The 27,426-nt window shown below is 40.5% G+C and overlaps 1 protein-coding gene across 4 annotated transcripts in view; it reads right to left on the reverse strand.

Moving 5' to 3' along the window:
- The window catches only part of PDE7B (phosphodiesterase 7B), a 167,106-nt gene that overhangs the window by 67,537 nt on the left and 72,143 nt on the right, over positions 1-27,426 (reverse strand). Inside the window, exon 1 of one of the 4 annotated variants that reach the window (XM_068184849.1) lies at positions 11,424-11,886. The exons of the other annotated variants lie outside the window; for them this stretch is intronic. Coding sequence (XP_068040950.1) covers positions 11,424-11,661 — 238 coding nt within the window. The 5' untranslated portion in view covers positions 11,662-11,886. Of the gene's footprint in view, positions 1-11,423; positions 11,887-27,426 lie in introns of those variants that run through there. 4 annotated transcript variants of the gene reach the window in all.

Consider the following 27,426-nt stretch of genomic DNA (forward strand, 5'->3'; position numbering starts at 1 on the left):
GCTATCTGGGAGAAAGAGGAGTTTGATTGACTTGAGCCAGGGAACAGATATTTATGAGGCATTTCACAAGCCATTCATACAGTGACATAGCAAGCTGTATTTGTAGAGGACATGAACTGTCTGCAGACTCCAACAGGACACAGCCTTATCTACCATGTGCTATCCTTTGTTACAGGAAAGGAGCAGTAAATAAAATTCTATCTATAACAAGGAAGAAGAGGGAATGCAAGGGACAGGAGATGTCAATTTTCTGTTGAAAGAAGCATCAGTGAAAATGTACTGTGCACAGAGGTGGATGCTACAGGAGGGAAAGGCTTCAAAGACTATCTAAAATAGAGAAGAGGCAATTAATACTGCAGGTGTGGGAACCAGTTAAGTTGAAGACAGAAATTTGATTGCAACAGAATTAATTTGCAGTGAGGTAGTCAGTCTGGTCATAATAATTTGTAAAGATGCTCAAAGACATAGTGGCTGAGGAGCACACTAGGACAGACTTTGCAGTATGAAGGGAGAACAAATGACTATTAAGAGAAATCAAGGATTTGACAGTAATGGTGAAAAAAAATTCTGTATTGAACTGTTGTTCTGCTTTTCTAAAATGGAGGAGAACTGGCTTGGTGAATTTCTCACCTTCATCTCTTCATGTGACCTACAGTCAGCACGAAAATTGAAGTCTAAATAGGAGAAGTGGGGAAAAAAAATTAAGCAGATGACCAGAAAAACACAGATTCCCAATGATGATCTAAGCTTCAGAAGTTCTGCCTCTAATTCACAGTGTTGCTCTTAGCTCATGCTGTTAACAAGGTCACATGCAAAAACGTTTTTCTGTCTGTATGACAAGACAGCTAAGTATAGAGTGGTTTCCCCTTCTAGTCATTTGATCCTATTCAAAACATATAATCTCCCAGGTCTCCAGTCTGTGCAGAGCCAGACATCAGCACATTTTTGGCTACAGGGCACCTACAGAAAGATTAGTGACAGTCTTGTGAGGCTTGTGGTGCAGATTCTGTCAAAGGGCCAATATTTAAATAAGGTACCTTGCATTTTCATTATGAGAATTCCACCTCACTATTAGCAAAGTTAGTTTAACTTTTACTCTGTTTTGCCAGCTATTTAGTAGGTACTTAATGATGTGGACAGCTGGAAATGGGGGAAGGGAAGATCTATTCTATTACTATTCCACAGGGAAATTAAATAGGCTTGCTGGTTATAACTTTATTCTGAATTCCATCTCTTTAATGTAATTATGATTTAACATCCATGTAATTTCAGTAGATGATCACATTTTACAGATTGCATCTTTTAACTCCAAAAACAGAACAGTATTCTGTGGGTAGCTTAAGCATTTATTTGGCACAAATCAGGTAGCTTCCTTGACACTTAAGTTAGGCTTCTATCTTGAAGCAGAACTCCAGACCTAGTTATTAGTGAAGACCTAACCATTCAGGTTCTACTGATGATCTGTGAAATCTTGTCAAGGATCATACATTTTTAACAGGTAAGCCACGTAGACCACTCAGTGAACACATCCCAGTCCAGTTCTGACAGGAAAATCTCATACTTCTGACTCTTATTGATTCTCCCCCGGCAAAATAGGGTCTTCGGGTACACTTCTGTCTTAAGCTACTTATTACAACTTAAGTTACTTAAATTACATCTCAAGTTACTTATTGCACTTCACCTTGCCTGCAGTATGCTTTCTGCACTCGCCTCACAAGTCCTACTATCGCTTTTACTTTTACAGTGGGTAAGTTAACTAGTACTCAGGAAAAAAGAGAAGATATCATAAGGAAACCTTCTGATTACTCATTAGGCTGAACTACTGTAGTCCTGTAATGGCTCCTTTATGCTCTTGCCAGCAGCTCATGTCTTCAGCATGAGCCCCTATGCTGCTGTAACTTGAGTTGCTATCCTTGATATTTTCATGACTTTGGCTGAGATGCATGAAGCTAGAAAAACGGATAAACCATACTTCACAACATGCTCCTTAAAAAAAGTCTCTAAGAGTCAATGCAGGACTGCACCAGGCCCATCTCATCTGTGTCACCATGCCCTTGTCCACATCTGCAATTATGGTTTCCAATGAGAGGGCAGGACAACTTGACAGAAAGAAGATGGGCAAAAAGCTGTGCCAGCACTTATAAACAGCCATGACTGTTGCCTTATTCATGACCGACAAGAAAGGAATTTGGGATTAAACTTGGGATATGCCAGTGGACTAAACAGCACTGAGGAAATTACCATCTCTCCCTCCAACTCCTACCCATTGCTTGTCTCCTCTAAGTGCACTCTGCTCCTCGCTGCTCTGCTTCCTTGAGAGCTCTGTTTGTTGACTCTAAACAGGATGTTCACACTGACCTTGCTTGGAAGTGTATGCTGACAGTGTCTCACCTAAAAACCTTGCACCTCTGCCATTTTAGAGTGGTAGTTCTCAGCTGTGCAATAAATTCTTCTCGCCTTAGTCTCTTTTCCAGTGGTCATGGAAAGCAACACACAGACTTACACACAGAACTGAGTTCAGTTCTGAGATATTCCCAGTACTAATTTATTCAGCTAGATTTAGTTCCCAAATGAGAACATGAAATGCTCATTCACTAGTGCTTCCAGGAAGAACAGAAAGCAACTGCTATAGCTGTGCAGCACCTATGAAGTTCAGAAGCTGCATGCCGTTTTCTGTTTCTTGCTGATAGTGTGCCTGAACATAATCTGTATCACTAAAATAATCTGCAAGCAGGGAGTGCAGAATTATTTTCCTCTCCCCACTTCTTTTCATGAGACAAACTTGCATGCAGACTCCAAGCTGGATCAAGTAATTTTTTCTGGCATTTCACAGAAGCCCAGTCTCTCTCACCCCTTTATTCTCTCAGTTTCAATTGGAATTAGAAATGCAATTGCCCAATTTCTGTGAAGGCAGCTGTTCCTGTAGTATATCCACTCAGGCTGGAAGCAGGAAATAAGAAATCTTCCATGAAAGCCTGTAATTAAAAGATTTCCAGTTTAAGTTTTGCACACATGAACTGTTTGGAAGATGTTTGGATAAGTGAAGTTTGGAACACAGCTATTTGGATAAACACCTGGGTGTTTCAGTGAACAGTCTCCTGACAACCCAGGCAGAGATAAATCCCCGAGGACTTGCTGCTGATAATCTTAACTAACAGAAAGCTCGCTCACAGAAGCACTTCTTATTGGACGAGGAAGAACTTAGCCAACAGATATTAAAACAGGATAATGGACTGTATATGAAAGATGTTTTCAGCACCTGTCAAAATTTTGAAGGCTTAAGACATGTTCTGCACCTGCATTTTTCAATTATTCTGTATGATTTTTAATTGAATATTTGCCTGGCACATCTGTGTAGACACTAGTTTTTGAATATTGTGGAACATAGTTTCAGCAAGCCTAAAACTAATTCCTTCTACTTGATGAACCTACTTTATGATTTAACTTTCAAAAACACTGTTCAAACACTATTGTGTAGTACTTAGTTTAGAAGCATTCTTCTGTTTGATCTGTAATTCCAGCAGCTGAAAACAAAGCATTCAATCTCAAGGCAGTGCTTAAGCAGCAGGAAAGAAGCAAAGTCTGCCACAGCACAGTGCGTTCCCAAAACCCTTCAGGATAACGCTTCATTTCCAACTGCACCTGCACAGAGCATCTTTTAAGTAGGCCTTTGAGTTAATACTTTGTCTTTACCTTAGGTCAGGGATATCAGGAGAACACTGAGATAGCAATATCTGAAGGGCATTACCTCCACATAAGCCAGAGCTGGCTACAGATAAAAGGATTTTATACGCTCCTACAGGAAGTGGAGTTTCGCACACTTCCCCTTCAGAAAGGATCAGAGCTGGGGAAGTTTACAGCAATTTCTCCAAATGGTCTTGTGTGTATACACCTTCCACTGGGTTTTACCTAAAAGTAACACTGAACATCCTGGTTTAGAACAAAGCCCATGCATGTCTATGGAAAGACGGTCCCTGGCTTCACTGCAATTTCAAACAGCTTCTCAGTTCCTGGGACTGGGGAGCACTCCCATCGTGTTCCATTCCCAGAGATTATAAATAAACTGGCAAAGGTCAATGACAAAGTTTTATTTTCTAAGGGAAATTTGAAGGATACCTGAATTTCAGGATATTCTATTCAAAGAGCAATAGAAGGGGTTTTCCTCTCTACTGCTACTGTAATAAGGGTGACAGTATTACTGACAGCAATACTCTTGAGCCTACTAAATCCTTGTTGTGTTGGGCCTCTCTCTTAGTACACACCTTAGACCATACTACGTTCAACTTTTTCAGGGAAAACCACAGCTGGCAGTCCAAAGAGGAGCCAAAAGAATGCTTTATCCAGGAGGTGAGCAAGAAGGATTTATTCCTTCTCTCATGCAGAGTTTGTTTGTTTCTTAGCCATAACAGTGGCAGAAGAAATTGTATGTTGCAAGCTGAGGAAAAAAATGACGAGCGAAGACATTTTTGTCTTGCAAGTACACACCATGGGTCAGGTAAGTACTTAACCTAATGTAATTTATCCCATAATTTAGTAGGCTGAATCCTCTTTCTGAAAAATGTTAGGATGACTTACAAAAAGTTATTAACAAATGTCAAAGCATATTTTAAGCTGGATATCTCAAGAGTCTTTTTAGTCCAGATAAAATGAAGACAGGAGAACTAGAAAGTTTTATAGAATTATGGCTAGAACCAGATGCATACTTGCTGTGAAGAATCAGCCTGAGGTCAACTGACTTTTTTCAAAGGAGGTGACACCAGGGAGTTCCTGCAGGACACCTCCAATTGAGACAAGTTTGCCCATTTGTAAAGACGTTCCCTGGAAACCTGGCAGTGGGGGGGCAGCATGTGAGCTATTATCTGAAGTAACATGGTTTAGCATATTCTGAAAACTGAGCTCTGAGAAGGGGATGTGAATAGGTCATAATGGAAAAAATGGTGACATGGACACCCTTTTTCTTTGTTGCCTGGATGGAAAGCCAAATTCACACTTCCTAAATCAGAACTACAGAAAGCTGTCTGGGATGCATGTCTCCAAATGAACTCTTTTAAGTACGACAGAGCACAAATGAAGTTTGTTATGAAGAAGCGCTGAAACAGCAAACACATTGCATACAATGTACTTCCTACTTTGGAAGTTGGAATGCAGTATTGAGCTTCCCACAATGCATTTTAAAAATTTCTCTCACAACATTTAAGCAATACAGAAAACCACCACCACTAGGCAGGCATGGCTAATACCACCACTGCTTTCTATCCATAGCTGCTTATCAGTTTAATTCTTCGCAGAGTACATAGAACTTTAGAGTCAATTTACCAAAGATAAAAGAAAACTATCAGCTTTATCCCTAATGAAGTAAACAAGCATTCAACACCCCCCACAGTTCTGTTTGAATTACAGTGTAGTAGCTTTTTCAGCTTTTCCTTTAGAAACATTATTTTTATATATAAAGCCACATCTTTGGCAGCTAATATTTAGAACAGCTTCACTGAAAGCAACAGATCTGGCCACCATTACACAGCTCACTGGAATTTGCTCTATTTGTATTTACAGTTTTCATCAGGCTGCTCATTTGTCTCTGAGCTGAGAGACCAATAAACCTCTGTCAATTTTCTAGCACACCAGCCCCATTCCCTTCTTCATGCTGGCCAACATCCAACCTCGGTAATTCTGGTTTATCTCCTAACTTTATCCTGAAGTCTTAGCTCTATAATATTGTAATCTTTTTCTCTCTTCTGTGGCTGTACATAGCTGAACAGCTGCTCAAAAAGAGCTTCTCCAAATACTTCTGCAAATAAATTTTGTTTTCCAACATCCACAATAATGCAAACAAAAAATGTGCCAGCCAGGCTGAACTGAAAGACCATTTAGAAATCACTGAGATTTTCACATTATTTCTTCTCTGCTGTTTACCCCTGGTCTAGCTCTTATTTTGGTGGACACGGCAGTGGTTGAACTTGCTCATCTTAAAGGTCACTTCCAACTTAACTGTGAATATCCCAAAATCCCAACAAATCCCCACCAGAAAATTTACAGAAGAACGAAGCAGAAGAGAGTGGTTAAGCACAGCAGCTAAGTAAAAAATTTTCACTCCGAAAATAAACACAACTTCAACTGACACTCACATAAGCTCATTTTGACACGTTCAAAATGAAAGACTTCTACTATCAGTTCAGCTTCTCATTCTACAGTACATTTTAAAAATACTTCAAAGTAAAGAGGTAGGTATCAAACAAGCACCAGAATTTGAATGGTGACCATGATTTAACATCTCAAAATAATTTCTTATAATCTTTGAAGCCAATTCTCTAATTAGCATCATCTTTTTGAAAAAAAAAAGGTCCCAAATCTTATAAATTAATAACTTATTTCAGCCAATAAACTGAAGAGTTGTGTTTGAACAGTATTACCCATAGATGTGGTCTGAATTTTCTCTCTTGGTCTACATACACACACTACAGAAGTGGTACTGTACACTGTTTAATTTCACAGTTCTTAATGAGACCATCACACACAGTTCCACTGATTTAACCAGTTCTGCACAAAATATAGAATAGCAAATTTCTTGTTCCCAGGGGCAGGATTTTCAACACAACAGTCAGTGAGCAATCAAATTCACATTCTTTGTCCATCTAAGTGTAATGGATTTCACAAGTCTCAACATAAAACCTGGGGGGAAAAAAGAAGAAAAGAAAACAACCTCAGAAATATATAGCAAGCTGCCCTCCTGCCTGCTGTGCATTTGTCAGCAGGACATAAACAAGCTGATTTCAATCTAAACAATAACACAGAAGTCTGGTCAGATGCTAAGACAATGCCATTTGATATGTCCCACATTTTATTTATTACTAGTGTCTACATTTGTGGCACCTATGTGCTCAGCACCAAATACTCAAAACTATGAGCTTTTGAGCTGTTAACCAAACCCCCATTTGGTTCTCAGTAATTCACAGATTTAAATTTTAAGATTTTATGGTTATTAGTTATTGCAGTGGAACTACAAACACAAGCATGAGTTTCAAGGTGTCACAACTAAACACACACCCAAATAGGTTGTTCAGAGAAGTTGTGGATGCCAGTTCCTGGAAGTCTTCAAGGCCAGGTGGGATGGAACTTTGAGCAACCGGGTCTAGGGGGGTTGAAACTAGATGGTCTTTAAAGGCCTCTTCCAACCCAAATCATTTTGTGATTCTATAAGCAATGATAGGAAGCGGAAGTATGAAGTTTATTTTAACATGCACACCAAAGCTATTGCACAGCATGATAAAAATTGTTGAATACAAAAGAAAACTTAAGTAGCAGGCCTGTTTCCTGGGATACAATGGAAAAACAAAGTCTTTGGGAGTCTCGTGAATAAGAAAGACCTTCAAGCAACCACTGAGGAAACACACATCATTTGACTCTGACCTCTCCAACAGGTGTATCTCAAGATTGCTCAGCAGACAGCTCTAAGGTTTGAAAGAGCAAGCAAGAAGTTTGAATAGACTATTGAACTATAAAGAAGACAGTAGACTGAAGAGAAGTAAATAGACACACCAATAACTGGTGGAGATTTTCCCAACTGTAATAGGAGTGGTACTTGCTTGTTTTTCCTGCTCATGGCAAAGGGACTTGCCAGTTAGCAACAAGCATGATACACACATGAATCAGAACCTACATTTCTGAGAAAACATCCACCAACAGAAAGAAGTAAGTGGAAAAAAACATTCAGAGTTATTTCAAAAAACCCACAGTGTCTCAACAGACCTTGATCATTCTTAGTAGCACTGCACCTTCTCTCAAAGTCATGCATGTCTGCACATGTGCAAGACTCAGTACAGAAAGTCTCTCTGGAGTTATCTGGGATGATCACTGTAAGCTTAAGAGGTTACTAATGCTCCTAACCAAGACTCTCGGAGGCAAACCTGTACCTGTTCCCTGATCAGGTTTGTTTGATATGCAAAGCTACTGCTGAACTCTAGGAGAGGGTGATAAGAAAGTTAGGGTCATAAACAGAACACAGTTCTCTCCTAGAGATCAACACAGTTGCAGATCAGAATTATTTGAATAATTCAGTTGTAATAATATCAACACATGCTGTTATTTCATTCAAGTAAAAGGCATTGGCTTGCAAATAATCTGTTTGAAACGCAGTATGGAATGACATCGAATTATATCCATTTCCCACAGAAATGGCTCTTGGCACAGCAAGAGGGAGGCTTCAATAAATTCCAGTTTTGTGCTGATTTGGTCAGGGATTGAAATGGGGTGGGGGAAAGAGTTACTAAGTAACAGCAGGCCAGGAGCAGGAGAAGGGTCTGTAGTCTTAATCGATACTAACATTAAAAAGCAGGGCAACAAGAAGAGAAGGCTCAAGATGTGAGTTTTACTGCTTTGGAAGTGAAAATAAATCATCATTAGAAACCCCAGGCAGGCAGTCACTGAAATCCGAGTTCTTCATTCATCCCAGCTACGTGCTGCATGATGTATTGCAAACCCTTTTTTTGCAGGGAGATTAAGTAGCTTATTCTGGGTACTGAACAAGGTGAAAGACCCAGATATAGCTCTTACATATGAGAGTCCTGGACACATAGAGAGTTTTGCTCTCTACTCCTACTTCAGGAAAGGGGAATGTGGTATAAATTACGGCCAAATGGGTCCCCAAGACATTGCCAGCCACAGAGCTGACATCATGTGCAGATATAGCTCTCCCTCCTTCATACTATCTGTGGTTAAGTGGGTTGTGACTTTTCTAGCAAGCCAGCCCAAAGCCCAGTCCAATCACTCAGACAAGGCAAAGAAATTTGCTTAGTTAAATCTGTATTAATATGATCAAGCAAGCCAGAAATCCTGACTGTTTCCTTCCAGAATTCATATCTATTTCCTCTTTTACTGTAAGCAAAGTAGTTTCATGAGGATGTGATAACAGAACATGAGTTATCACATGAATACTTACAAATTCAAATGAAAAAGCCCTTGATGTGGAAAGTGCTGTGAATTCTACTACTGAACAATCAACCTTTATTTGCCTAGCTAGCAGTACCTCAAGCAGAAGTTATTTGCTTTAACTCCACCATAAGAAAATCTGATTCCTGACTAAGTACTACCTTTTTTATAAGATACAGGTTATGAAGTTTTGTTCTGGTTTTTTTTTTTTCCAGGAATCAATCATGTAAAAAAACACCACACAAACATGAAGCTGAGTACCTCAAACTACTGAGCCTTCCAAATGATTATCTCTTCTTCCCATTTCTGCATTCTTTGACTCTGCACTTATTTAAGTATACTAGATTTCAGCATTTACTGGTTTTCCCACATACTCCAATGTACTTAAAGTGACTAAAATGAAACCACAAGAGGGAAAACTACTAGGATGACTGTTGCTGAGGAGGAAAAACCAGCAACCCAGGTCTGGTTCCCTCAAACCGTCTGATGATTCGTATTTAAAGTGTTGAGAGTTAGGAGTCATTTTCTGCCCTGATTTGTACAGCTGCAAGTCAGCTGAGCTTATGAAATAGATCTGGCACCATGAAGAGGACTGTCCCCTCCACAGGATACGAGTAATGGCCATTTGAGTAAATGCAAGTTACTCACATCCTGCTAGTGGACTAATCTGTACATTCACGCTCATTTTTAGTTGCCTTCAGGAATCTGAAGGTGAATCTCATTTGTTACCTAATGAAAGTAATTTCACCAGATACAACACAAGCACACTGAAAAACCACCATTACTCATACATACGGTGTAAGCAATGCAGCATTTCTTGAGTTGCTTAATTAGGGTCCATCTCTGAACACTCAGCATTCACCACACAAGCCTCAATTTCCCTGGTTGGCTACAGTACATTCCCAGCTGATTTGCTCCAAGTCTTAAAGAGCAATATGACCTCCTCTTTCATTATCCACATCACTCTTACTTATTATTCTTTTAAACTGAAGTGATTCCCCAAGAGTAGGGTGACAGATTGTACATTTTCCTCAGAACCCAAGACCTATCTCCTTGTTTTCAAAATGAAGTGGACCAAGCATTCTTTGATTAAAGTGCAGACATTTTAAATAATAGACATACAGTGACCAACCAGCCAACCTAAGCAGGCATTCAAAAGTGATAGACTGATACCTATTTAATATTCAAGTTTATATATACAATTACAGAGAATATATACGTACATACACAAAACAAGCACTTTGAAATACCTACAAAGATGTGATTCTACCTAAGAAATTAAATTATTCTGGTACAAAGTACTGTAAATTATAGGTCTCAATAAGAGGTACATCAAAGGAAGGTGAAGGCACAATGTTTGAAGACTGAATGCATCAGAAGAATTTAGTGACCAAGCCGCAGAGTTGAGATAATCCAGAGTTCAGAAGAAGCAAGCCACACAGTTTCATAAAGTCTATTAAATCACTGCAGTGCAATTACAGGAGAATAAAATTTACCAACTGGTACTGAGACAACCATAGGCCTTACGACCCTGACTACAACAGAAGGCAAGAGGTTTTGAACCATAAGCAGTGTGGAGCACAGGTTAAGATGCAGAATCAACTGATCAGAAATACCCTGCTAACCTGACAGCTCATCTCTACCTAATGAAAATGCTGCAGGTCTAACCTGGACTTCAGAAAAGCACGTGATGACATGCCATATGTTAGTGAGATCGGAAAAAACTTACAGGCAAGATTTATACAGTCAAGGTAAAAGCACATGCTCTTTACCCAGTGATACACCATGTTTCAAGAAAAAGTAGTGGGATAGGGCAGCGTTTCTCAGGTTTTTAATAGTGGTGGCTATCAAATTCCAAGCCGTAAGGGAGTCGCTCAGCTTTGCACAAGGGAAGCGCGGGCAGGTCCTGTGAAGGGAGCCCAGCGCACGCAAAGATCGGGAAGAGGTTTGGCGCTGGGAAAGGCCATGCGCTCGGAATGGCACGGCGAACACAGCCGGGAAAGCTCCTGCAGCGGCCGGGCTGCCCGGCGGCCCCGGGGCGCCGCTCCTCCGTCACCTTGACCGCGGGGCCGCCGCTGCGGAGCTCCACGCGGGCAGGGAGAGCGCTCCGCGCCGGCACTGAGCCCGGCAGCCCCGGCGGTTTTCAGCCAGCCGAGCTCTGGTTTTCAGCCTGGTTTTCGCTCTGGTCTTCAGCCGAGCTTTCATTACCCCGCGTACAAAAGCCACGCAACAGACCGGACCGGGGGAGCGCCATCGGCAGACTTACGTGGCTTCAGCGCGGCACAAACTCGGGTGCGCGAGTCCCGGCGGCGGCAGAGAGCTGCCCAAAGCACGGGCTGTTTCTCAGCCCGGCCGCGTTCGGTCCGGCAGCTCTGCGGCCCCGGCGGCTCTGCCCCACGACGGGACGGTGCGGCTCCGGCCGCGGCTCCCCGCCGCCCCCGGCCCCCAGCCGCGTTTGCCCCTCAACTTCCCCGAACAGCAGCGCGGGGGAAACCTACCTGCCGAACCGCCCAGGGCATCCTCGCTCTCCAAAACGCCTCTGTGCTTCGTCCCGCGGAGATCCCCCTTGGATTTCCAAACGAGCTTTACCATCTTGATCATCTCGGGCAAGTCCCAGGCCAGGGTCCCCTGCTGATAACCGGGCAGGCTGCCCATGGGAAAGGGCATCGGCTCGTCCCCCGTCCTCCTCCGCCTGCCCGGCTCTGCCGCGGGGAAGAAGCGCTCCAGCACCGGCATCCTGGCCCGCGCCCCCCGCCGGGGAGCGGCAGCCACCCCCCGGCCCGAGCAGCCGCGATGGGCATCCAGAGCGGGGCGAGAGCGCCCGGCTGCCCACCGCCGCCGCCCCTCGCCAGGGGCGCGCCCGGCCCCGGCCCCGGCCCCGCGGAAGGAAGGAGCGCCGGGCTCCGGCGGCCGCGCTCGGCTCCCGCCGCTGCTGCCCTCAGCCCGCCGCAAGGCGCCTGCAGCCGGGGCGAAGCGGCTGCCGGGCAGGCGCGGGGCCGCCGCTCATGCCGGCGCGGCGCCGGGACCCGGGGGCGGGGGCTCGGGCCGCTGCTGCGGGCGGCACTCGGGGCAGCGGGGCCGCGCCGGCACAGCCGCACCTCGCACCCCGCTAAGCGCCACGGCGGAAACACTTTGACTTTATCCCTGCCGTGATGCCATGGGGGAGCCCCCACCGCCCCGCCTTCGTCCTAGCCCCGCTGGCAGCGGAGCTGGTGGGGGTTTTGGCCTTTTAGTCAAACCCCGCCGTCGCCTCGGCTGCCCTTCGGCGGGAGGATGGGCGGTGATTCACGGGACGCTGTGAGGGCCGGGAGCGGAGCACGAGTGCGCTGGCGGCGTGCGGTGCCCCCGCCTGCCCTGCTCCCGGGCGCCAGCCCGAGCGGGCATCCGGAGGGGCCCGCACTTAAGTGGTCGCAGAGGAACGGGATGCTGAAAGGACGGGTTTAGGGGAGGGTGGGAAGACTGCCCCGCGCCCGCAGTCATTTCGGCTGAAAAGCTTCACCTGAACGGGTTCACGTTAGGACAGTGCCTGGTGGCAGCGGTCGCTCCCAGACTACGACGAGGAGGCAATTATTCATCGCTAATCTTTAAAAACAAGGCAAAGCCGCCCGGGGGAGTGCTCTGGCTCATGCAGCAGAAGAGGTGGCGTGCTGGGGCCGCGCAGCTGTCAGCGAGGGCTTCCCCGGGCTTGTGCGCTGCCTTTGGCCAGTCCCTGTAGCAGCACCCGGCCCTTCCCGGGGATCTCGGACCCGGAACGGCCATGCGATTTTCACAGCATTTATATTGCCTTTTTACAAGGTATCCCTTTTAGCCTGCTCGTGGCTCTGGTCTGTCCCGTAGTTTACGGAGCGTACAGCAGAGGGGTGGAGGTGTGAGTTCTTGCACCAGCACTTAGTTTTCAGTAAAATTGCAGAAGACTTATTTAGTGGGATTTTAGTGGGCATTATAACATTTCCTCGCAAGCATAGTTAATACGTTTGTCTTCTCTGGGTTACATTCAACGTTCTGCCTTCTCCAGATGGAAAAGTAAACCGTCAAACAAACAGGATCTTCCTTCACACAGGAAGAGAAGCCAAGAGAATGGACTGAAACTTAACACCCTTACATGTAGAAAACAGGGTGCATGTCTCTCTTCCTCATATTAACATCATGCTGTTTCCCCTGTTACAGGATCTCTGCCTTGCCTATCTTGATGTTCCAACCTCAAACTGACAACTGTAATGGTTTGCTAAAGTTTTGATTGCAGACTGTAGTGCCATAGTATTAGTCCTCTACACTTGGTAGCTTTGCCTTGAAAATTATGAAGCACTTGCAAAGTAGTGTAGTATTGTTGTTGTTGGGCTGATATTCTTCAGTTTTTTTTGTGTCAGGATATCCTGACTCATTGAACAAAGGAGTTAAAAACAAAGAAATAGATGATGGGCAGTACAGTAGCACAAGCACTGACAACATTCATACAATCTGTGATTATCAATTTCTAGAAAGGCAAATTTTATTTGTTTTATTTTCATATGGCTTATTGTGATATTTTAGGTGTTTTATATTGGTGTGTCTCATGCAGTGTTCCAAAGGGATAAACTAGGCAACTGAAATCCGTAAGACTTTGAAAACTCTTTGCCTACTGAATAGTTTAAACCTTACACCCCACCTACTTAAATTTTGTGCAACAAGGAGTTGCAATAACTTTTTTCAGCATTGTTTTTCCTCTTTGTTTACCTCTGTGCTTTGTGGTCCCCACAGAGGCAAAGAGCGGAAGTGCCAGAGCACTCTGAAAGAAAGGCTATCCTTGTGCCATTTCCAGCTTCACTGAATGCAAAAAGTGATCAAGAAATAACTGAAAGTGGCGCTCAGCGCTGTTGTTTAGCTGCAAGGTGATGTACTGCCAAAGGTTGGACTCAATGGTCATGGAGAGCTTTCCCAACCATAATGACTCTATGATAAAAGATACCAGACATTGAGGAAGGCAATGGACATCACAGATGTCCAGACTAATTTTTAGATGAATATCTGAATATTTAAGTGGTTAACAGAACTTAGCCATCAGCCCTCTTGATAGCAGCAATAAAATCTTCTCAGATTTCAAAATCTGCACTACTTTCTTGTGTCCTTAAAACTGTGAAAGGTTTTGTATCATTTGTAGTTGGGTCACTTGGGTAGGTACTTGTCATATGGATAGGATTAATTGTTGTATTTGTTTTCACTTACAGTTCTACAGGTGCAAAGGAGGAGGCCAGTCAAAAAATTTACTGAAATAAATCTGTTGTTGTAGTATCAGTATTTCAAGAAGCTGTGTAATAAACCTAACAAAATGTATGTACTTTTTCTCTTGTAAAATTACTGTCAAATGAAAGAAACTGTTTTAGATAGCCTGGAGTTTTTGTTTTTGTTTTTCTTTCTGATTTCTGGCCAGTTTAAGGATCAGGATATGTGAATGAAAAAAAAAAAGTTAAAATTGTTGCTTGGCATTAATGGGTATGTCTGTAAATTAATTCATCTTATTCTTAAAAAACTTATGCTTCACAGTTGTACTCCAATTCAGTGATTACTTATCCTTAATTCATCCAAGATTCTGCTGTAACTGACTTTCTTTTTGTCTTTTTTCATTATAAGAATGGAGGCACATCAGAGTTGCTCACAAGAAAGCCTGGAAGATCTGTATTTGAATATGAGGAGTTCTAGCACCAAAAATCAGCTGTAGCATCAGTCTCAGAGATTTCTAAGTTACAAAATGCTCAGATTTTGCAAGTTCTCTGTTTCTCTGACTTCAGCTGTGCTGTGATGATTTACTCAACTTGAAGATGTGACCTCAACATCATGCATACTCCTACACAGCAATGTACCCAGCCATTTGTAACATTTTAAACAGTCCTTCAGCAAGCTTGGCTCACCTAAAATTTCTCCTTTGCATTCACACTTCCAGCCATATTTGAAGGAAATTGTTCAGCAGAGATGGATGGCTTTATTTCTATCAACTGCATTTCTCTCTGACTCCGAGTTAAAGAAGCTTAAGTGATTACAAGAGAAATATAAATGCATTAGTTCTGTCCCTCATTCATTCTGAGAAGCAATGCCAAAAAAAAGGCAAATGGAGTCCTCTGAAAACATGACAAGGCAGTGCTTATTTTCACAGGTTGACAGGAGAACTGGAAAAGACTTGAGGAAAAGAATACTCTGGTGGGAGAAAAGGGAAGAGAGTAAGCTGACAGATTAATAGCTGCTGTTTCATAGTCGGTGTCTCTTAAAAAAAGTTTTGCTTGTTTGCTTATTCACTCCAAAGTTATGTACTAAGAGCAGCAGCAGCAGAATTGCATGCCAGATGGTAGAGGAAGTGCCTCGTGTATCTTTCCAGTCTACTGAAGCCTGCAGGGTTCTTGTTAACCCACTGCTCTGGTTTTCATTGCAAATCCCTTTCTTCCCCTTTTTTCTTTTCCTTCCTTCAAAGAAAAAAGGAGGGAGGGGGGAGGAAAAAAAAAAAGAAAAAAAGAAAAGCCATAGTTTAAACTGGCAATAGCACCATACTTTTGGCTTTGAGCTACCCTGTCTTGTGCCAAATATACTGTCTCCAGCAGCTCTCCCACAACAAATCAGTCCAGACACACAAAAGCTGTAAAAAAAGAATGGTGAAGAAAGATCCTTGATTCTCCTCTTCTAGACCCCCACGGCCTTTTCCTTCTGCTTCCCTCCTCAAGCTTCATTCCCAAGCAGTGGTTTCCTCCTTGCCAGTACTGTAAGTGATATTGGGACCTCCAGCCTGCAGCTTTGCTGACAGCTTCCTTGGAGTACAGGCGCCTTTGCCTTTCTGTATTAACAGGCCATTGTAAAGCAGAAGTTATATTCTATTATTCCTCCCACTTCCATCTGATAGCTGATGTTTGAAAAAATGGCTCATAAATTATTAGCATGACAGAGTCGTTACTTTTGGAAACTTTTCCTATTCTTTCAGCTAACCCACACCACTGCATTGTGTCAGAACTTGCATTTCCAAACAGATATCTAAAAAGATTTTATATAGTCTGTTTTTACAGTATATTATTTTAAAAAATTGGAAAAATACTCCCAATTTTTAAGTGATTCACAAACATAAAGAAGTCCAAATGTAGAGACCAGTTTCAAAGACTATCAGATACTGATTTTTAGAAAGTGTAAAACATGTGTCATTAGATGGCACTTGTTAGTGCAATCACCTAAATCAGTAGTTACTTATGAAAAGTATGCCTTTGTCTGTGCCAGGGATCATGGAGTCATGCAGAGACAATAGGTGAGGCCATTGCCTAGAGTCAGAACCATGGAGATGACACCATCATCAGAATCAAGTTTTAGGAGGTTTCAGGGTGAGTTTAATGTAGAAGAGAAGATTGCAAGAGCTGGGGAGCTGGGGCACAGTCCCTACACAGAAAGTAAAAGAAAAAAAAAAAAGAAAAAAAGTGCACTTATGCAGGGCAGCATAATCAGAGGAACAGAGAAAACAAGAATGTAAGTGAGTAACTTTTAAAAGGGACAGGGGAACAGAGTGCCTAAGAAAGTTGGAGAATATGACAGAAGAAACATAATCAGGCACAGTTATGCAGAATTTTTTCTAATAACCGCCTGGAAGGTTTCTTTCATCACTTTAAAAATCATAGTACAATTTTCTTATTCTTTGCTCCACATTTGTCTCATTCCAGATGTCTATTATTTTTTATGTCATTCTTACTAGTAAGAACAATTACTCTCATTTATTGCTATCATTTCAATTACTTCATTAAATATGAAAATTTTTATATGTATTTGAGGGCAGTTGCTGTGTCTTTGCTCTAAGGTGGACATATCAAATTCTCTAAATTTTATCTCAGAATATTTTTCCCAACCCTGAAATTATTTTAACATTTTTACAATGAATTCTCAACAATTCACTAACTTTTCTTTGATGCCTGCTTAAGGTACACAGTAGAAGATTATTTTTGCCTGCTACCAACTCACTGTCAAGAGCAGTGAGCTGAACTGCTAAGAGAATGGTACAATTAATTAATTAATTCATTAATATTGCCTGAGCTTTTTACAGCATCATGCCTTGAGAGCCTCACCTACTGGGAAATATAGAAGACGGGCAGTAGTGTTCTGTGGGTTCATAAACTGTTGGTTGTTTTCATCAGTTAATCAGATTCCTTGGAAAAAGTTTCTGGAAATGGAGGAATAAGGATTGCTTGAGTTCTGTAGGGCAAGGAGAAAATGCCTTTTTCATTCTTAGTGCAAGTGAGAGAATAAATTTTTAGGATTAACAATTTGTACTACTAACTAAGCAAAAATGCTTGCAGTAAAGGAATAAACAGAAGTCCATATCTAATTGGAAACAGCGAGGTGGTGTAATATTTCCTTTGCTTGCTCAGGAAAATTAAAAGTTCAGCATAGTGAATCTGATGATTCAAATCTCCCACAGTAAACAGCAAAATTCTATGTGGCTTTAAAGGAAATAGCAAATAACAGAGAATAGACTCATCTCACCTTAATAAACCATAATAAGAAAATAATAATGTTAAGTTGAAAGAGAATTCAAAAGGGACTTGCCAGCATGATATTTAATTGTGTTGCACAATGTGTCTGATGGATTCTGTTAGTTTATTCCCTCCCTTAATTCTTACACACCAACAAAATTTACCTGATCCAAGGCAAAGTCAAGGGATTTTAAAGAAACTCATTGCCTGAGTTTACAGAGTGATCATTGTAACAGATGCTTAATGATGGACTGGGCTAATGGAGTGGGAGGTTAAGAACACTGCATCAGCTTGAAAATGTTGGTAGAAATCAGGTAGGTGGAAAATAATAACCTGTTATTTGGGACGGTGGACATGCTAGTAATCATCTTTATGAAACAACCCTATGAAAAGAATAACTTCTGCATCCCATAGGATTCCCTTTAGGGAATATGTGAAAAAAGGCTGAGTAGAAAAAGGAGCTAACCATGTGAGAGACACCTATCCCTTAAATACATAACTAACAGTAAGTAACTGTATGGATTCAATGAATTCAAAGGGACTGCTGCCGTCTTTAAATCTGAGCATGTGCAAAGATATTTTCTCAGTTGGGACCTACGTATCTAAAAATTATTGCAGCAGTTTGAAAGATGAGAGATGTGCCACATTTGAAATGTTTGTTCTGTCACCTCTTACCTTAATGAGATGGTGTAGGTGTCCGCATGGGCTGTGGTATCCTTGCCCCTTATGGTAATCAGTAAAGACTTGTGGCTATGATTTTGTCTTTTTCTGTCTTTTGAAATTATAAAAGTGAGCGGCTAAGAAATCTGCATTAAGTGATACCTAGTTTAAATTTTTTGTCAAAGGAAGCTTAATACTGAAAGAATAAATGGAACGGAAATATAAGGATAAATACAGATGAATAATAGTGCTTGCTCCCTCTTTTGTAAATCAGATATCACAAGATCTGATAACTTTGTTTTTCCTTTTTACTTTTAAAATGGAGATTAATATTTGACTAGGAAAAGAAGCACTATTTTAAATAAAATTAATACATGTTTCTTAACTTTGTTAACTTGTTAGGTATTTAATGGCTGCACATATTAATTAGGATTGCATAGGAGCAGACCTTTCCCAGATTTATTCCTATTTGCAAGGCAAGAGTTAAATAATAAACTGAATTGCATTTTGTCTGATGCCATTCTGGTTGCAGACTTATTATTATCTCTGACTAAATAAGCTTGATACTTTGGTACTGTTGAATAGCTAGGCCACTAAGTATTTCAGATTAAATATCTCTGATACTTAAGTACCATACCTACACTTCTGCCTAGATGTATTCACACTTTGTGCTTCTTTATGCTGCCTGCACATCAGCATTCCAATTATGTACATATCACAAAGCTGACATTATTTGGCCTCTCACAGAAGTCCTACGGCTTCATCTCCCTCTTTGCATCTTGTGAGACAGCAGTGGGTGCAGTTTGCTGTGGGGATGGATAGGAGATGCAGTTGTGGGAATGCCCTAACAGTGATGCACAAATATCCTAGTGATAAACTAAGCTCCCTCTGACCTAGTTTCTCATGACTGCAAAATCAGGCCATATTTACTGTAATCAAGCTCTTTGCATTTCTTACAAATGCATTTGTGTAAATGTAGCTCCACTGGGATGAGCAGCTTAGGAAATATGCTGTCACCCCTGTCCTGGCATTTTTTTACCATGCACTCAAAACCCACTGATAATCATGCAAACACATGTTGGTTCTTTCCTTCACTACAGATTCTTCTTGAAATATATTCATACTGATGAAGCTACGGAAGGAAAAAACTCTGAGTAGATAGCCTAGGAGGAAAAGCTCTCTCCACTAGATCTGCAGATGGAGGGAAGGCTTTCTGGAAAACCTGTTTCTCTCAGATGTATTTGCTCAGGTTGCTCTCAGTAACGTAGTTCCAGCTGTATTGTGCTTTCCAAGATATCTTGACAATGTGTAAAGTCATAAATGTTTTCTAAGATGTCTGTTACTTTTTTTTTCCAATCCAGGCAGTCACACATCATTTTTCCAGACTCTGCACAGCTTTTATGGTAGCAATAATAGTTTAGATACACAGCAATTGTAAGATTTAAAAACCACAAATGCTTAGTAAAAGAAGAAAGTATTCAGGTTATTTTGAAAAGACAGTCATGCAAATACTGTACTATATGCAGAGTTTTCCCCAGAACTTAGCCACATATTGAAATGTGAGCTTTGGTCATAGTAGTGACATCCATAAATATCTCTTTCCATGAGTAACAGTGCAATTACAGAAGTTTTCAGGTGGAACTGCCAGTCAAAAGTTGTCTCCCTTTCACCACCTGTGGTACTAGGAACTACATTTGCTTGTGCTTTTTTTCTGAGGTTTGCAATATTTTCAATCTATTTTTCTGAGGTTTGCAGTATCATGTGCCTAATCAACTAAAATGCATCACTGGCTACTTAATGTTACAATTTTAAGACTTTTGGGTTATACTTTTTAGCTTGCCTTCTGCTGACAGAGATCCTCTAGAAACAGCAAAACCATTTTCAGCCACCTTGGGTTGGGATGAAAGTTAAACGTAAGAGTGATTGCTCCCACAATCAGTGTATGCCAGTTGCAGCCTGAAGATGCTTAATTGAGAAACCAAGCTCAGATCCTTAGACTCACAGGTGCCATTTTCTCTGTACAAGCATGGGCTCGTCAAATAGTCACCCTTTTATTGGAGTCTGTAGAGTTCTGATCACACTCAGAGAAGCTAACTGAGGGAAATTGCTGTGGGTTTCCATCAGCCAAGGAAAGATAATTTTGATGCTCAAGGGAGCACTGAACTCCCAGGGACAATTTTGCTCCCCAGTGCTATATTCACTGTCCATACAGCTCTTGAGCGCTTTGAATAGTAGAGATGTTACAGAGTGTTTGTTATTGTGTCCCAGAATCAGAGTTAAGAAAAAAAAAAAGTTCAAGCAATGGCCTAGTCTATGTTTTCACTTGTTTTTAATGGAATATTGGAATATTGTGAATATACTAAATAAGTAAAATGGTTTATGTTATTTTTATCAGGAGCTTCTTATGCGCTTCAATGAAACCCATTACATAGTTTGCTGGCTTTTTTTAAAGTATAATATCGATGTTCAAGTAATACCAGATGAAACTGATTTCAGCCACCACTAACTCTGGCTTTTCAGAAAGGGAAAGGAATCCTTCAGTATTTCCGACTTCAGTTGGAACATTGGTGCAGGAAACAATTTAGCAGGGCTAGTGTGCAAGGAAGTGATGTAACTTTTACCAAATTTTTTGACTGTGTGGAAAAAAAAATCAAGCATCAATTGGCCTACTACCCTGTTAAGCCATTAGTTTCCTGTCCCAATGAATTGGAAAATGAAGTGCATCTCCTTTGCTGTTATTTGCAGTCTACATCAGCTGGTTTCTTAATGGTTAAATATCAGATTTCCAACTATGCCATAACATGTGCTTGAGCAAGTCCAATAGGAAATAATTATTTAAGTCTCATTTTGGCCTGAACATAAACTTCCCTTTCTAGTCATATCAGAAACAGAAGTGTGTGCTGATCTAGGACTGTCTATTGGTTCCTTAATGTATTATTTTAAGAATCCTGGTTCCTTAGTTCAGAATACAATTCCTAAGAGAACAGTAGCAATGTTAGCAGTAGCAAGTTGGAAAGAAGAATTTGTTTCACAAAAATGTCAGATTTTTTTATTATAAGTTAGAAGTTAAAACTAAATATCTATCAAGCAGAATTTAAATTTTTGCAGGAAACGACTTCTGAGAAAATATGTTTTTTCTTTTGATGTAGTAAGTATTCTGTTGAGATAACCTCAAAAAATTGCAATATAATAAGAGATCTATTAACCTGGTATTTGAATAACATTTAACCTGGTATTTTAATAACATTTGAATAAACATGTTAGAATATTAAAGCTTAAATAACTTAGCAAAACAATAGTGAAGGAAGATTACCAGAAAGGGTCAGAATGTAATGCTAGTTGATTTCTTAAGAAAATGAGAAACAAGAAGCAACTTTTCCCTTATAGAAAAAAATGCTAATAATTTATTTTTTAGAAAAAAATACTGCCTTTTCTAAGGCCATATGAATCCACTGGAAAAGAAAAAAACAAAAACCAGCTTGCTGGAGCTATCTTACTGAACATTTTGTCTATGAGTGTGTGGAAGCCAGGGCAAGCATTGGACAATGTGAATGCAGGAGTGAGGATAGGTTTGAGTAAAGAGCTCAGTGGCTTACAGAGGAAGACCTGATAGCATCCCTGTAGCTCTCAAATATCTTTGAACCAGCAGTGGTAAAACCCCCACCTTGGTGGCTCTGCAGCTGATGTCCTTTCCTGTGGCTGGGGCCAATGTACTGTGATAGAGGAACTGGCAGAAATTTTCCTGTTGAAGCAAGGTCAAACAGTGAAGGGATATACTGAAGAAAATTCATGGTAAAAGAGAATAATTTGGATTGGAAGGGACCTCAAAGGTCATCAAAGCTCCTGCAATGAGGGGACATCTTCAACTAGATCAGGTTGTTCAGAGGACTCTCCAGGCCAGCTTTGAATGGTTCCAGGGCTGGGGCAGCCACCATCTCTCTGGTCATATGCACCTGTAACTATATATGCCTTCAGTGACTGGTAAATATTTAGTATGACTATTTACTTGTATTTTATTAAAAAAAAAAAAAAAAAAAAAAGAAAAAAAAAAGTAGTAGACATTTATTAAACTGGTGTTGGTTTTCTAGCTAAGATGAAAAATATTAAGCTCATAGTTTATATATTTAAATATTAAAGGTAAATAGTAGTTTCATTTAACATGTACATCAATTTTAGGTTATTTTTGTCATTTCACTGCAGCATAGAGCCAAATATAACTTTTCTAATAGCTTTTTTTCTTTAATACCAAGTACCACTATATTTTAGTGTGTATGTGGGAGTACAAATCATTCAAATTAGATAATGTGGTAACAGATGTCTGTGTTATTTGAGCCTTATTTTGCTAGATGTCATACAGACAGGTTGTAATTATCATTTAAAGGTCGGTGTAAGAAACAGGGAGGCTTTCACAACACCAACTAGTTTACTTAGCCTTCTATTCTGAATCACTGCATCAGAGAGTCTGTGTCTTCCCTTTGACTCAAAGAGGAACCATGGGAAAACAGCTAGACAATTTAACCAGCCAAATTTTGTGCTGATATTTGGGTAAGTTAATTGTACTCTAAATTATAGTAATGGACAGTGGAGTAGCATTTGAGACAGACCAACTGTCCTAAGTTGTAACATCTGCTGTTTAAACATTGTGTAGTAGAATTTGGCATACATCCAAACAAACTTTCCTTCTTTCTGTTTTGATGTTCAAAATGTTCCATTGCTTTAGAAATAAATAAATATTAGAGTCATCTGTGGACCCCAGTTTCTGCTGAGATCAGAAGCAGGGTAAGAATGATGCAGAAGGCACTTCCAGGGAAGAGAATCTCATGAGAAAATTCTGATATCAGGTTTTCTGCCCAAATTCCAAAATACTAAGATAAATCGAAACATTCAGAATTTGATTTTTTAAAATAAAATGCAGTCACCAAAGCTTTTGAGGTTTGTCTGTTATCTACTAAATGTATCAGCAGTATTGCTTGAGAAGTGTTGATTTTGTAAATTCAGTCTCTGAAGCTTGAGGAAACAGTAATGGTAATGGCTGTGTGAATATCTGTAAACTAGCACAATAACCAAAACAGTTTTGTTTTCACCAGTTCTCATAATATCTATTATTATTTAAGGAGTCTCACTGTATTTGTGGCATTTTGTTACTTCCCCACTCCTACATACTGTCCTTATGGGAAGATAAAGGAAAATGAGCCGTGCTTTTGTAATGCTCTTCCATCTCTACAGATGTCACCTGAAGAGTATGCAAAAGATCTGTCACAAATTATACGTATTCTTGAAAATTAATGTACTTATTTTCAGAGCAGGTACAAATTCAGATCTCTGGTCTTGTCACAATTCCTGTGTGATACTAAGAAATCAGTTGTAATCACTTTGGCGATACTAAACTGCCTAAACTCTGGAGCTCCTCCTCCTTCTGTTGTTGGCAATGGGAGACAACTGATATCCGGGATGAGATCTGGAGCCTGTTTCTTGTTTTTCTTTTGCCTCTTGGTTTCTTTGTGAAGAAGTCCAGGGATGTAAGTTGAAATAGCACCATGGTGCACTGGATAATGGTGGCTGATAAGGAAACCAGAGCTAAGCTCTTTGTAGCATCTGTCACACTGTATACATGTAATTATTGTCTTTGGGTAATACGGGAATAGTGTTAACTTTTATCAAAGGAAGAAAGTAAGGTTAGGAATAATGAACCTCTAGAATTCTGTAATAACAGAGGCCTTACACCTCTTTCTAAACACATTTATTTTGAAGACTCTGTCTCAAACATAGTTATATACATATAGTTTAACAGTTGGACTTGATGATCTAAAAGGTCTTTTCTAATCTAAACGATTCTGTGGTTCTGTGAACCTGGACTATCAAGATTTATAGCTATCTAGTCACCCTCAGGGCACAAGTGGAATTGGCAAGACAGCACAAATAACAAATGCAAGTTGAAATGTAACCCTGTTAGCCAGGTTCAGATATGGTGGTGTTTTTCCCAGGGAGTGGAGTAGGAGTTCATCACTTTGCAATGTCTGTGAGTCATGCCAGGTAGCACTGGCAGCCCTGCATGACCTTGCCACGTGCTGTGTCCCCAGCTAACCTGAGCGTCTCGGTGTGAAGGACACGTGAGAAGCCTTTCCCTGGGCCAGCTGTGTGCAGGGAGGGAGTACTTGTAACTTCCTCTAAAGCCCTCAGCAGGCGCAATGTTCAAGTGATGTTATTGTTGTCTTTTTGTCCAGCCCAGTTCTGGTTGGGCAATTATAGTTGACAAGAAGTGTCTTGCATGTTTAGTTGCTTTTGTTATGAATAATATTTAAAAGGGGGAGGAGTGGGGGGGGGGGGGGTTGTTGCTCAAAATAATTTGATTATTTGTGTTTGATTATTTGTGTTGTCTTGCCAATAACTCCTGGGCTATTAGGTGAGGGTACAGTTGCAAACTGTGGGAATAGCTGTAAGCTCTGCTGTTCACCCATGACTGAAGTGTGACTAGTACTGAAGAGGGTTGGATATAAATGCAATTTCTGTCTACGAAACTTGAATACTTTATGAGCAAAAATTTAAAATAATATTTTATCCAAACCAATATTTTGGTCAGAGAAGTGGGATAAAGACCAATTCTCGGCAGAACAGTGAGATAAACACCAATACTATCATTGTCACAAGTAACAAAGGCCACAGTTACTTTATCCCCTTTGTGGTTTGTGAGGAGTCATTTCCCTTAATTTAACTCAGGGAAGACTGCTTACCTAGTTTATCTTTTGTTTCAGTCCTGTCCTGACTGGCGGATCAGCTGAAGGGCTGCAGCTGGCAGGCACAGCCCACACGTGCAGCCTGGCCCAGGCTGGGCAAAGCTGTGGGCCTGGCTGGAGACTGAGAGGCTTTGGAGGTGAAATGTGCTCAGAAATTTCCCTGTTTGGCCTATCACCAGCACTGCGGGCTGCAGCTGCAACAAATGCTTGCCTTCTCACCTAAATACCAAAAAAGTGCTACTGCTGTTGAGATGAGCCAATTTGCTCTACACAGTAAGTGAAGGGGGTGTTCATCTCTGAGAGAAGCTGGCACTTAAATGTGTTTCAACATGAGCTGCACTGGATGAAGAGCTGGGAAGCAGTAAGAAAGGGAGGCACAAATTCCTGTGCGTGATTTCTCTGTTCCAGATGTGGAACATGTGGCCTTGGGTGGAAAGAAAATCTTCCCATCCCATCTGAAAGTAACAGTGTCTAGTTTATGAGAAGAGCATAGACTTGGGAAAATTGTTATTCTGAATATCTGTAATCAGTTTTTGTGCATTTCTTTCACATGTGCCATTTTCCATATTACTGAAGACACTTATTTTTTTGTTCAATTTTGCTAAGAATTTACATTAAACTCCTCCAATTGTACTACACTAAAAAGCATTTAAATGTATGAAATCCCTTTTCATTATGAATCCATAGATTATAAAACCTAGATGCTGGTTTCCAAAGAGACTGTTGATTTGATGTCCAGATTCCGGACAATCCAGTTAGAAGCATCTAAAATTAACTGATTTTCATGAGCTAATTAATAAATATCACTTCACTAAAAGGGTATTTCTTTAACATTATTGCATGTTGGTATCATAAAATCATAGCCTGAGGTTTTAAGTTACGATGCAGAAGATATAATAGCTGAGGAAAAGGTATCATCATTCCTTAATGAGCTAAATTGCCTTTTAAAATTTGTGGTATCATGTTTCTTGGCTGGACTAATTCCTCCCATGCCATGGAATATTATCTGCATTCTCAGAGCATGTCCAATTTAGTGATTTTTCTCTTTTATACCATGTAAAATGCCTTTTACATACACACTGTATTGCATTTGCTTAGTACTGCACAATAAGAATTGTACATTTTCTAGAAAATGTATATTCCCTCTAATGCCCATATACGGGGACTAGGCATGCATGCAGTCATAGAAAGGCAAGCCAATACTCATGGGAATGCACTTCTGGGACATTTAGAACTAAAAACATAAATATCAGGCAATGCGAAACTCCCTCTCTACACCTGTAGCTGCATTAACTATGATCATTGTTGAAAAAATTAAGGTTAGACATGAGTTGAAACCAAATGTTTTAAAATTTCCTTAATTATTCTGTAATCAGAACTGGCTGCTTTTAAACATGACATGAACTGGATGTCTGATTCACCATACATATAAGCCCTCTCAAAGTCTTACTGGCCTCTCTCATTACTATTCCTCCACACAGAGGAGGACACTCTTGAACTAGTCATCCTTGGGTTCCTTCTAGTTAACCAACCAACAGAAACAACTTTTTTGATTCATAGGAGGTATTTACATTGCCACACTTTATTTTGAGAGATGAAAAGAGCTGTCAAAATGCCTGTGTCCTTCTGCTGACTGACAGGAAGCCTTAGCTATAAACATTCTTACACGTTCTTATGTGGACACATAAAGGTAAAAAAGAGGTAAGGAGAAAGCACACTGCTCCCCTGGCCATTCAATGAGCTCTCTGTGAAGAGAATTTACTGCCCTCAGGATTGTGCAATAACAATTCCTTCTTTAGAGCTCAGATTGCCCATTTGTACTCTTCAACCAAGACCTTTCTGTGCCTTATTGTCTCCTGCTTTCTTTCCTTTTCCAAGATGAAACTTCTTTTAAGCAGTAATTGAATAGAGTGAGAATATAGTTAAAGACTTCAGAACCAGGAGTTTCTTGATTATAATGTTCCATAATTTCTTTTGTACATTTATTTTGTATGTTTGATCTATGCATAAAACATGACTAAACAAGCCTAGGAAATAAATGAATCTTGATATTTTGGCTTACAAACTTTTCCTCACTTCACTCATCCAAAACAATCTAGAACTTCAGCCAGGGTTATCTATTTCTATATTCATTCTATAATGGAAAAAGAGGTTACAAATATTAACAGCTATTCTATAATGATGAGACAATGAAATGAAATACCTCCAAATAACTCCAGTAGATTTTAATTATTTTTCCCCTATATAAGCCTGAGGAAATAAAACAAATCCCATTTAGATAGGCCAAGTTTTAGGGGACAGTTAATGACAGAAACAGTAATGACAGGAAAGGCTACCTCAAAGAGCCCGAGTTCCACATCAGTAACAAACTGTTACTGATGAATCAAGAAGATAAGACTACCTTTATGGACAAACGGGAAAGGGTCTAAAAACAGATATTCCTGTTAACAATGGGAAAATATCTGGAGAAAAGCCAAAGTCTCATTTACTTTTGCAGCCTTTAGGGAAGAAAGTATAATGTATGGTTGCCATGTTAGGAATATGAGAAAGCAAATTAATAACTGAGAGGCTGTTCAAACAGAAATCTACCTTAAAATGTAGCATGTATGATTTCTAGGATTTGTACGTGATGAGGCTTT

Source organism: Anomalospiza imberbis, chromosome 3 (assembly GCF_031753505.1).
Source record: "Anomalospiza imberbis isolate Cuckoo-Finch-1a 21T00152 chromosome 3, ASM3175350v1, whole genome shotgun sequence".
NCBI classification, from domain to species: Eukaryota; Metazoa; Chordata; class Aves; order Passeriformes; family Viduidae; genus Anomalospiza; species Anomalospiza imberbis.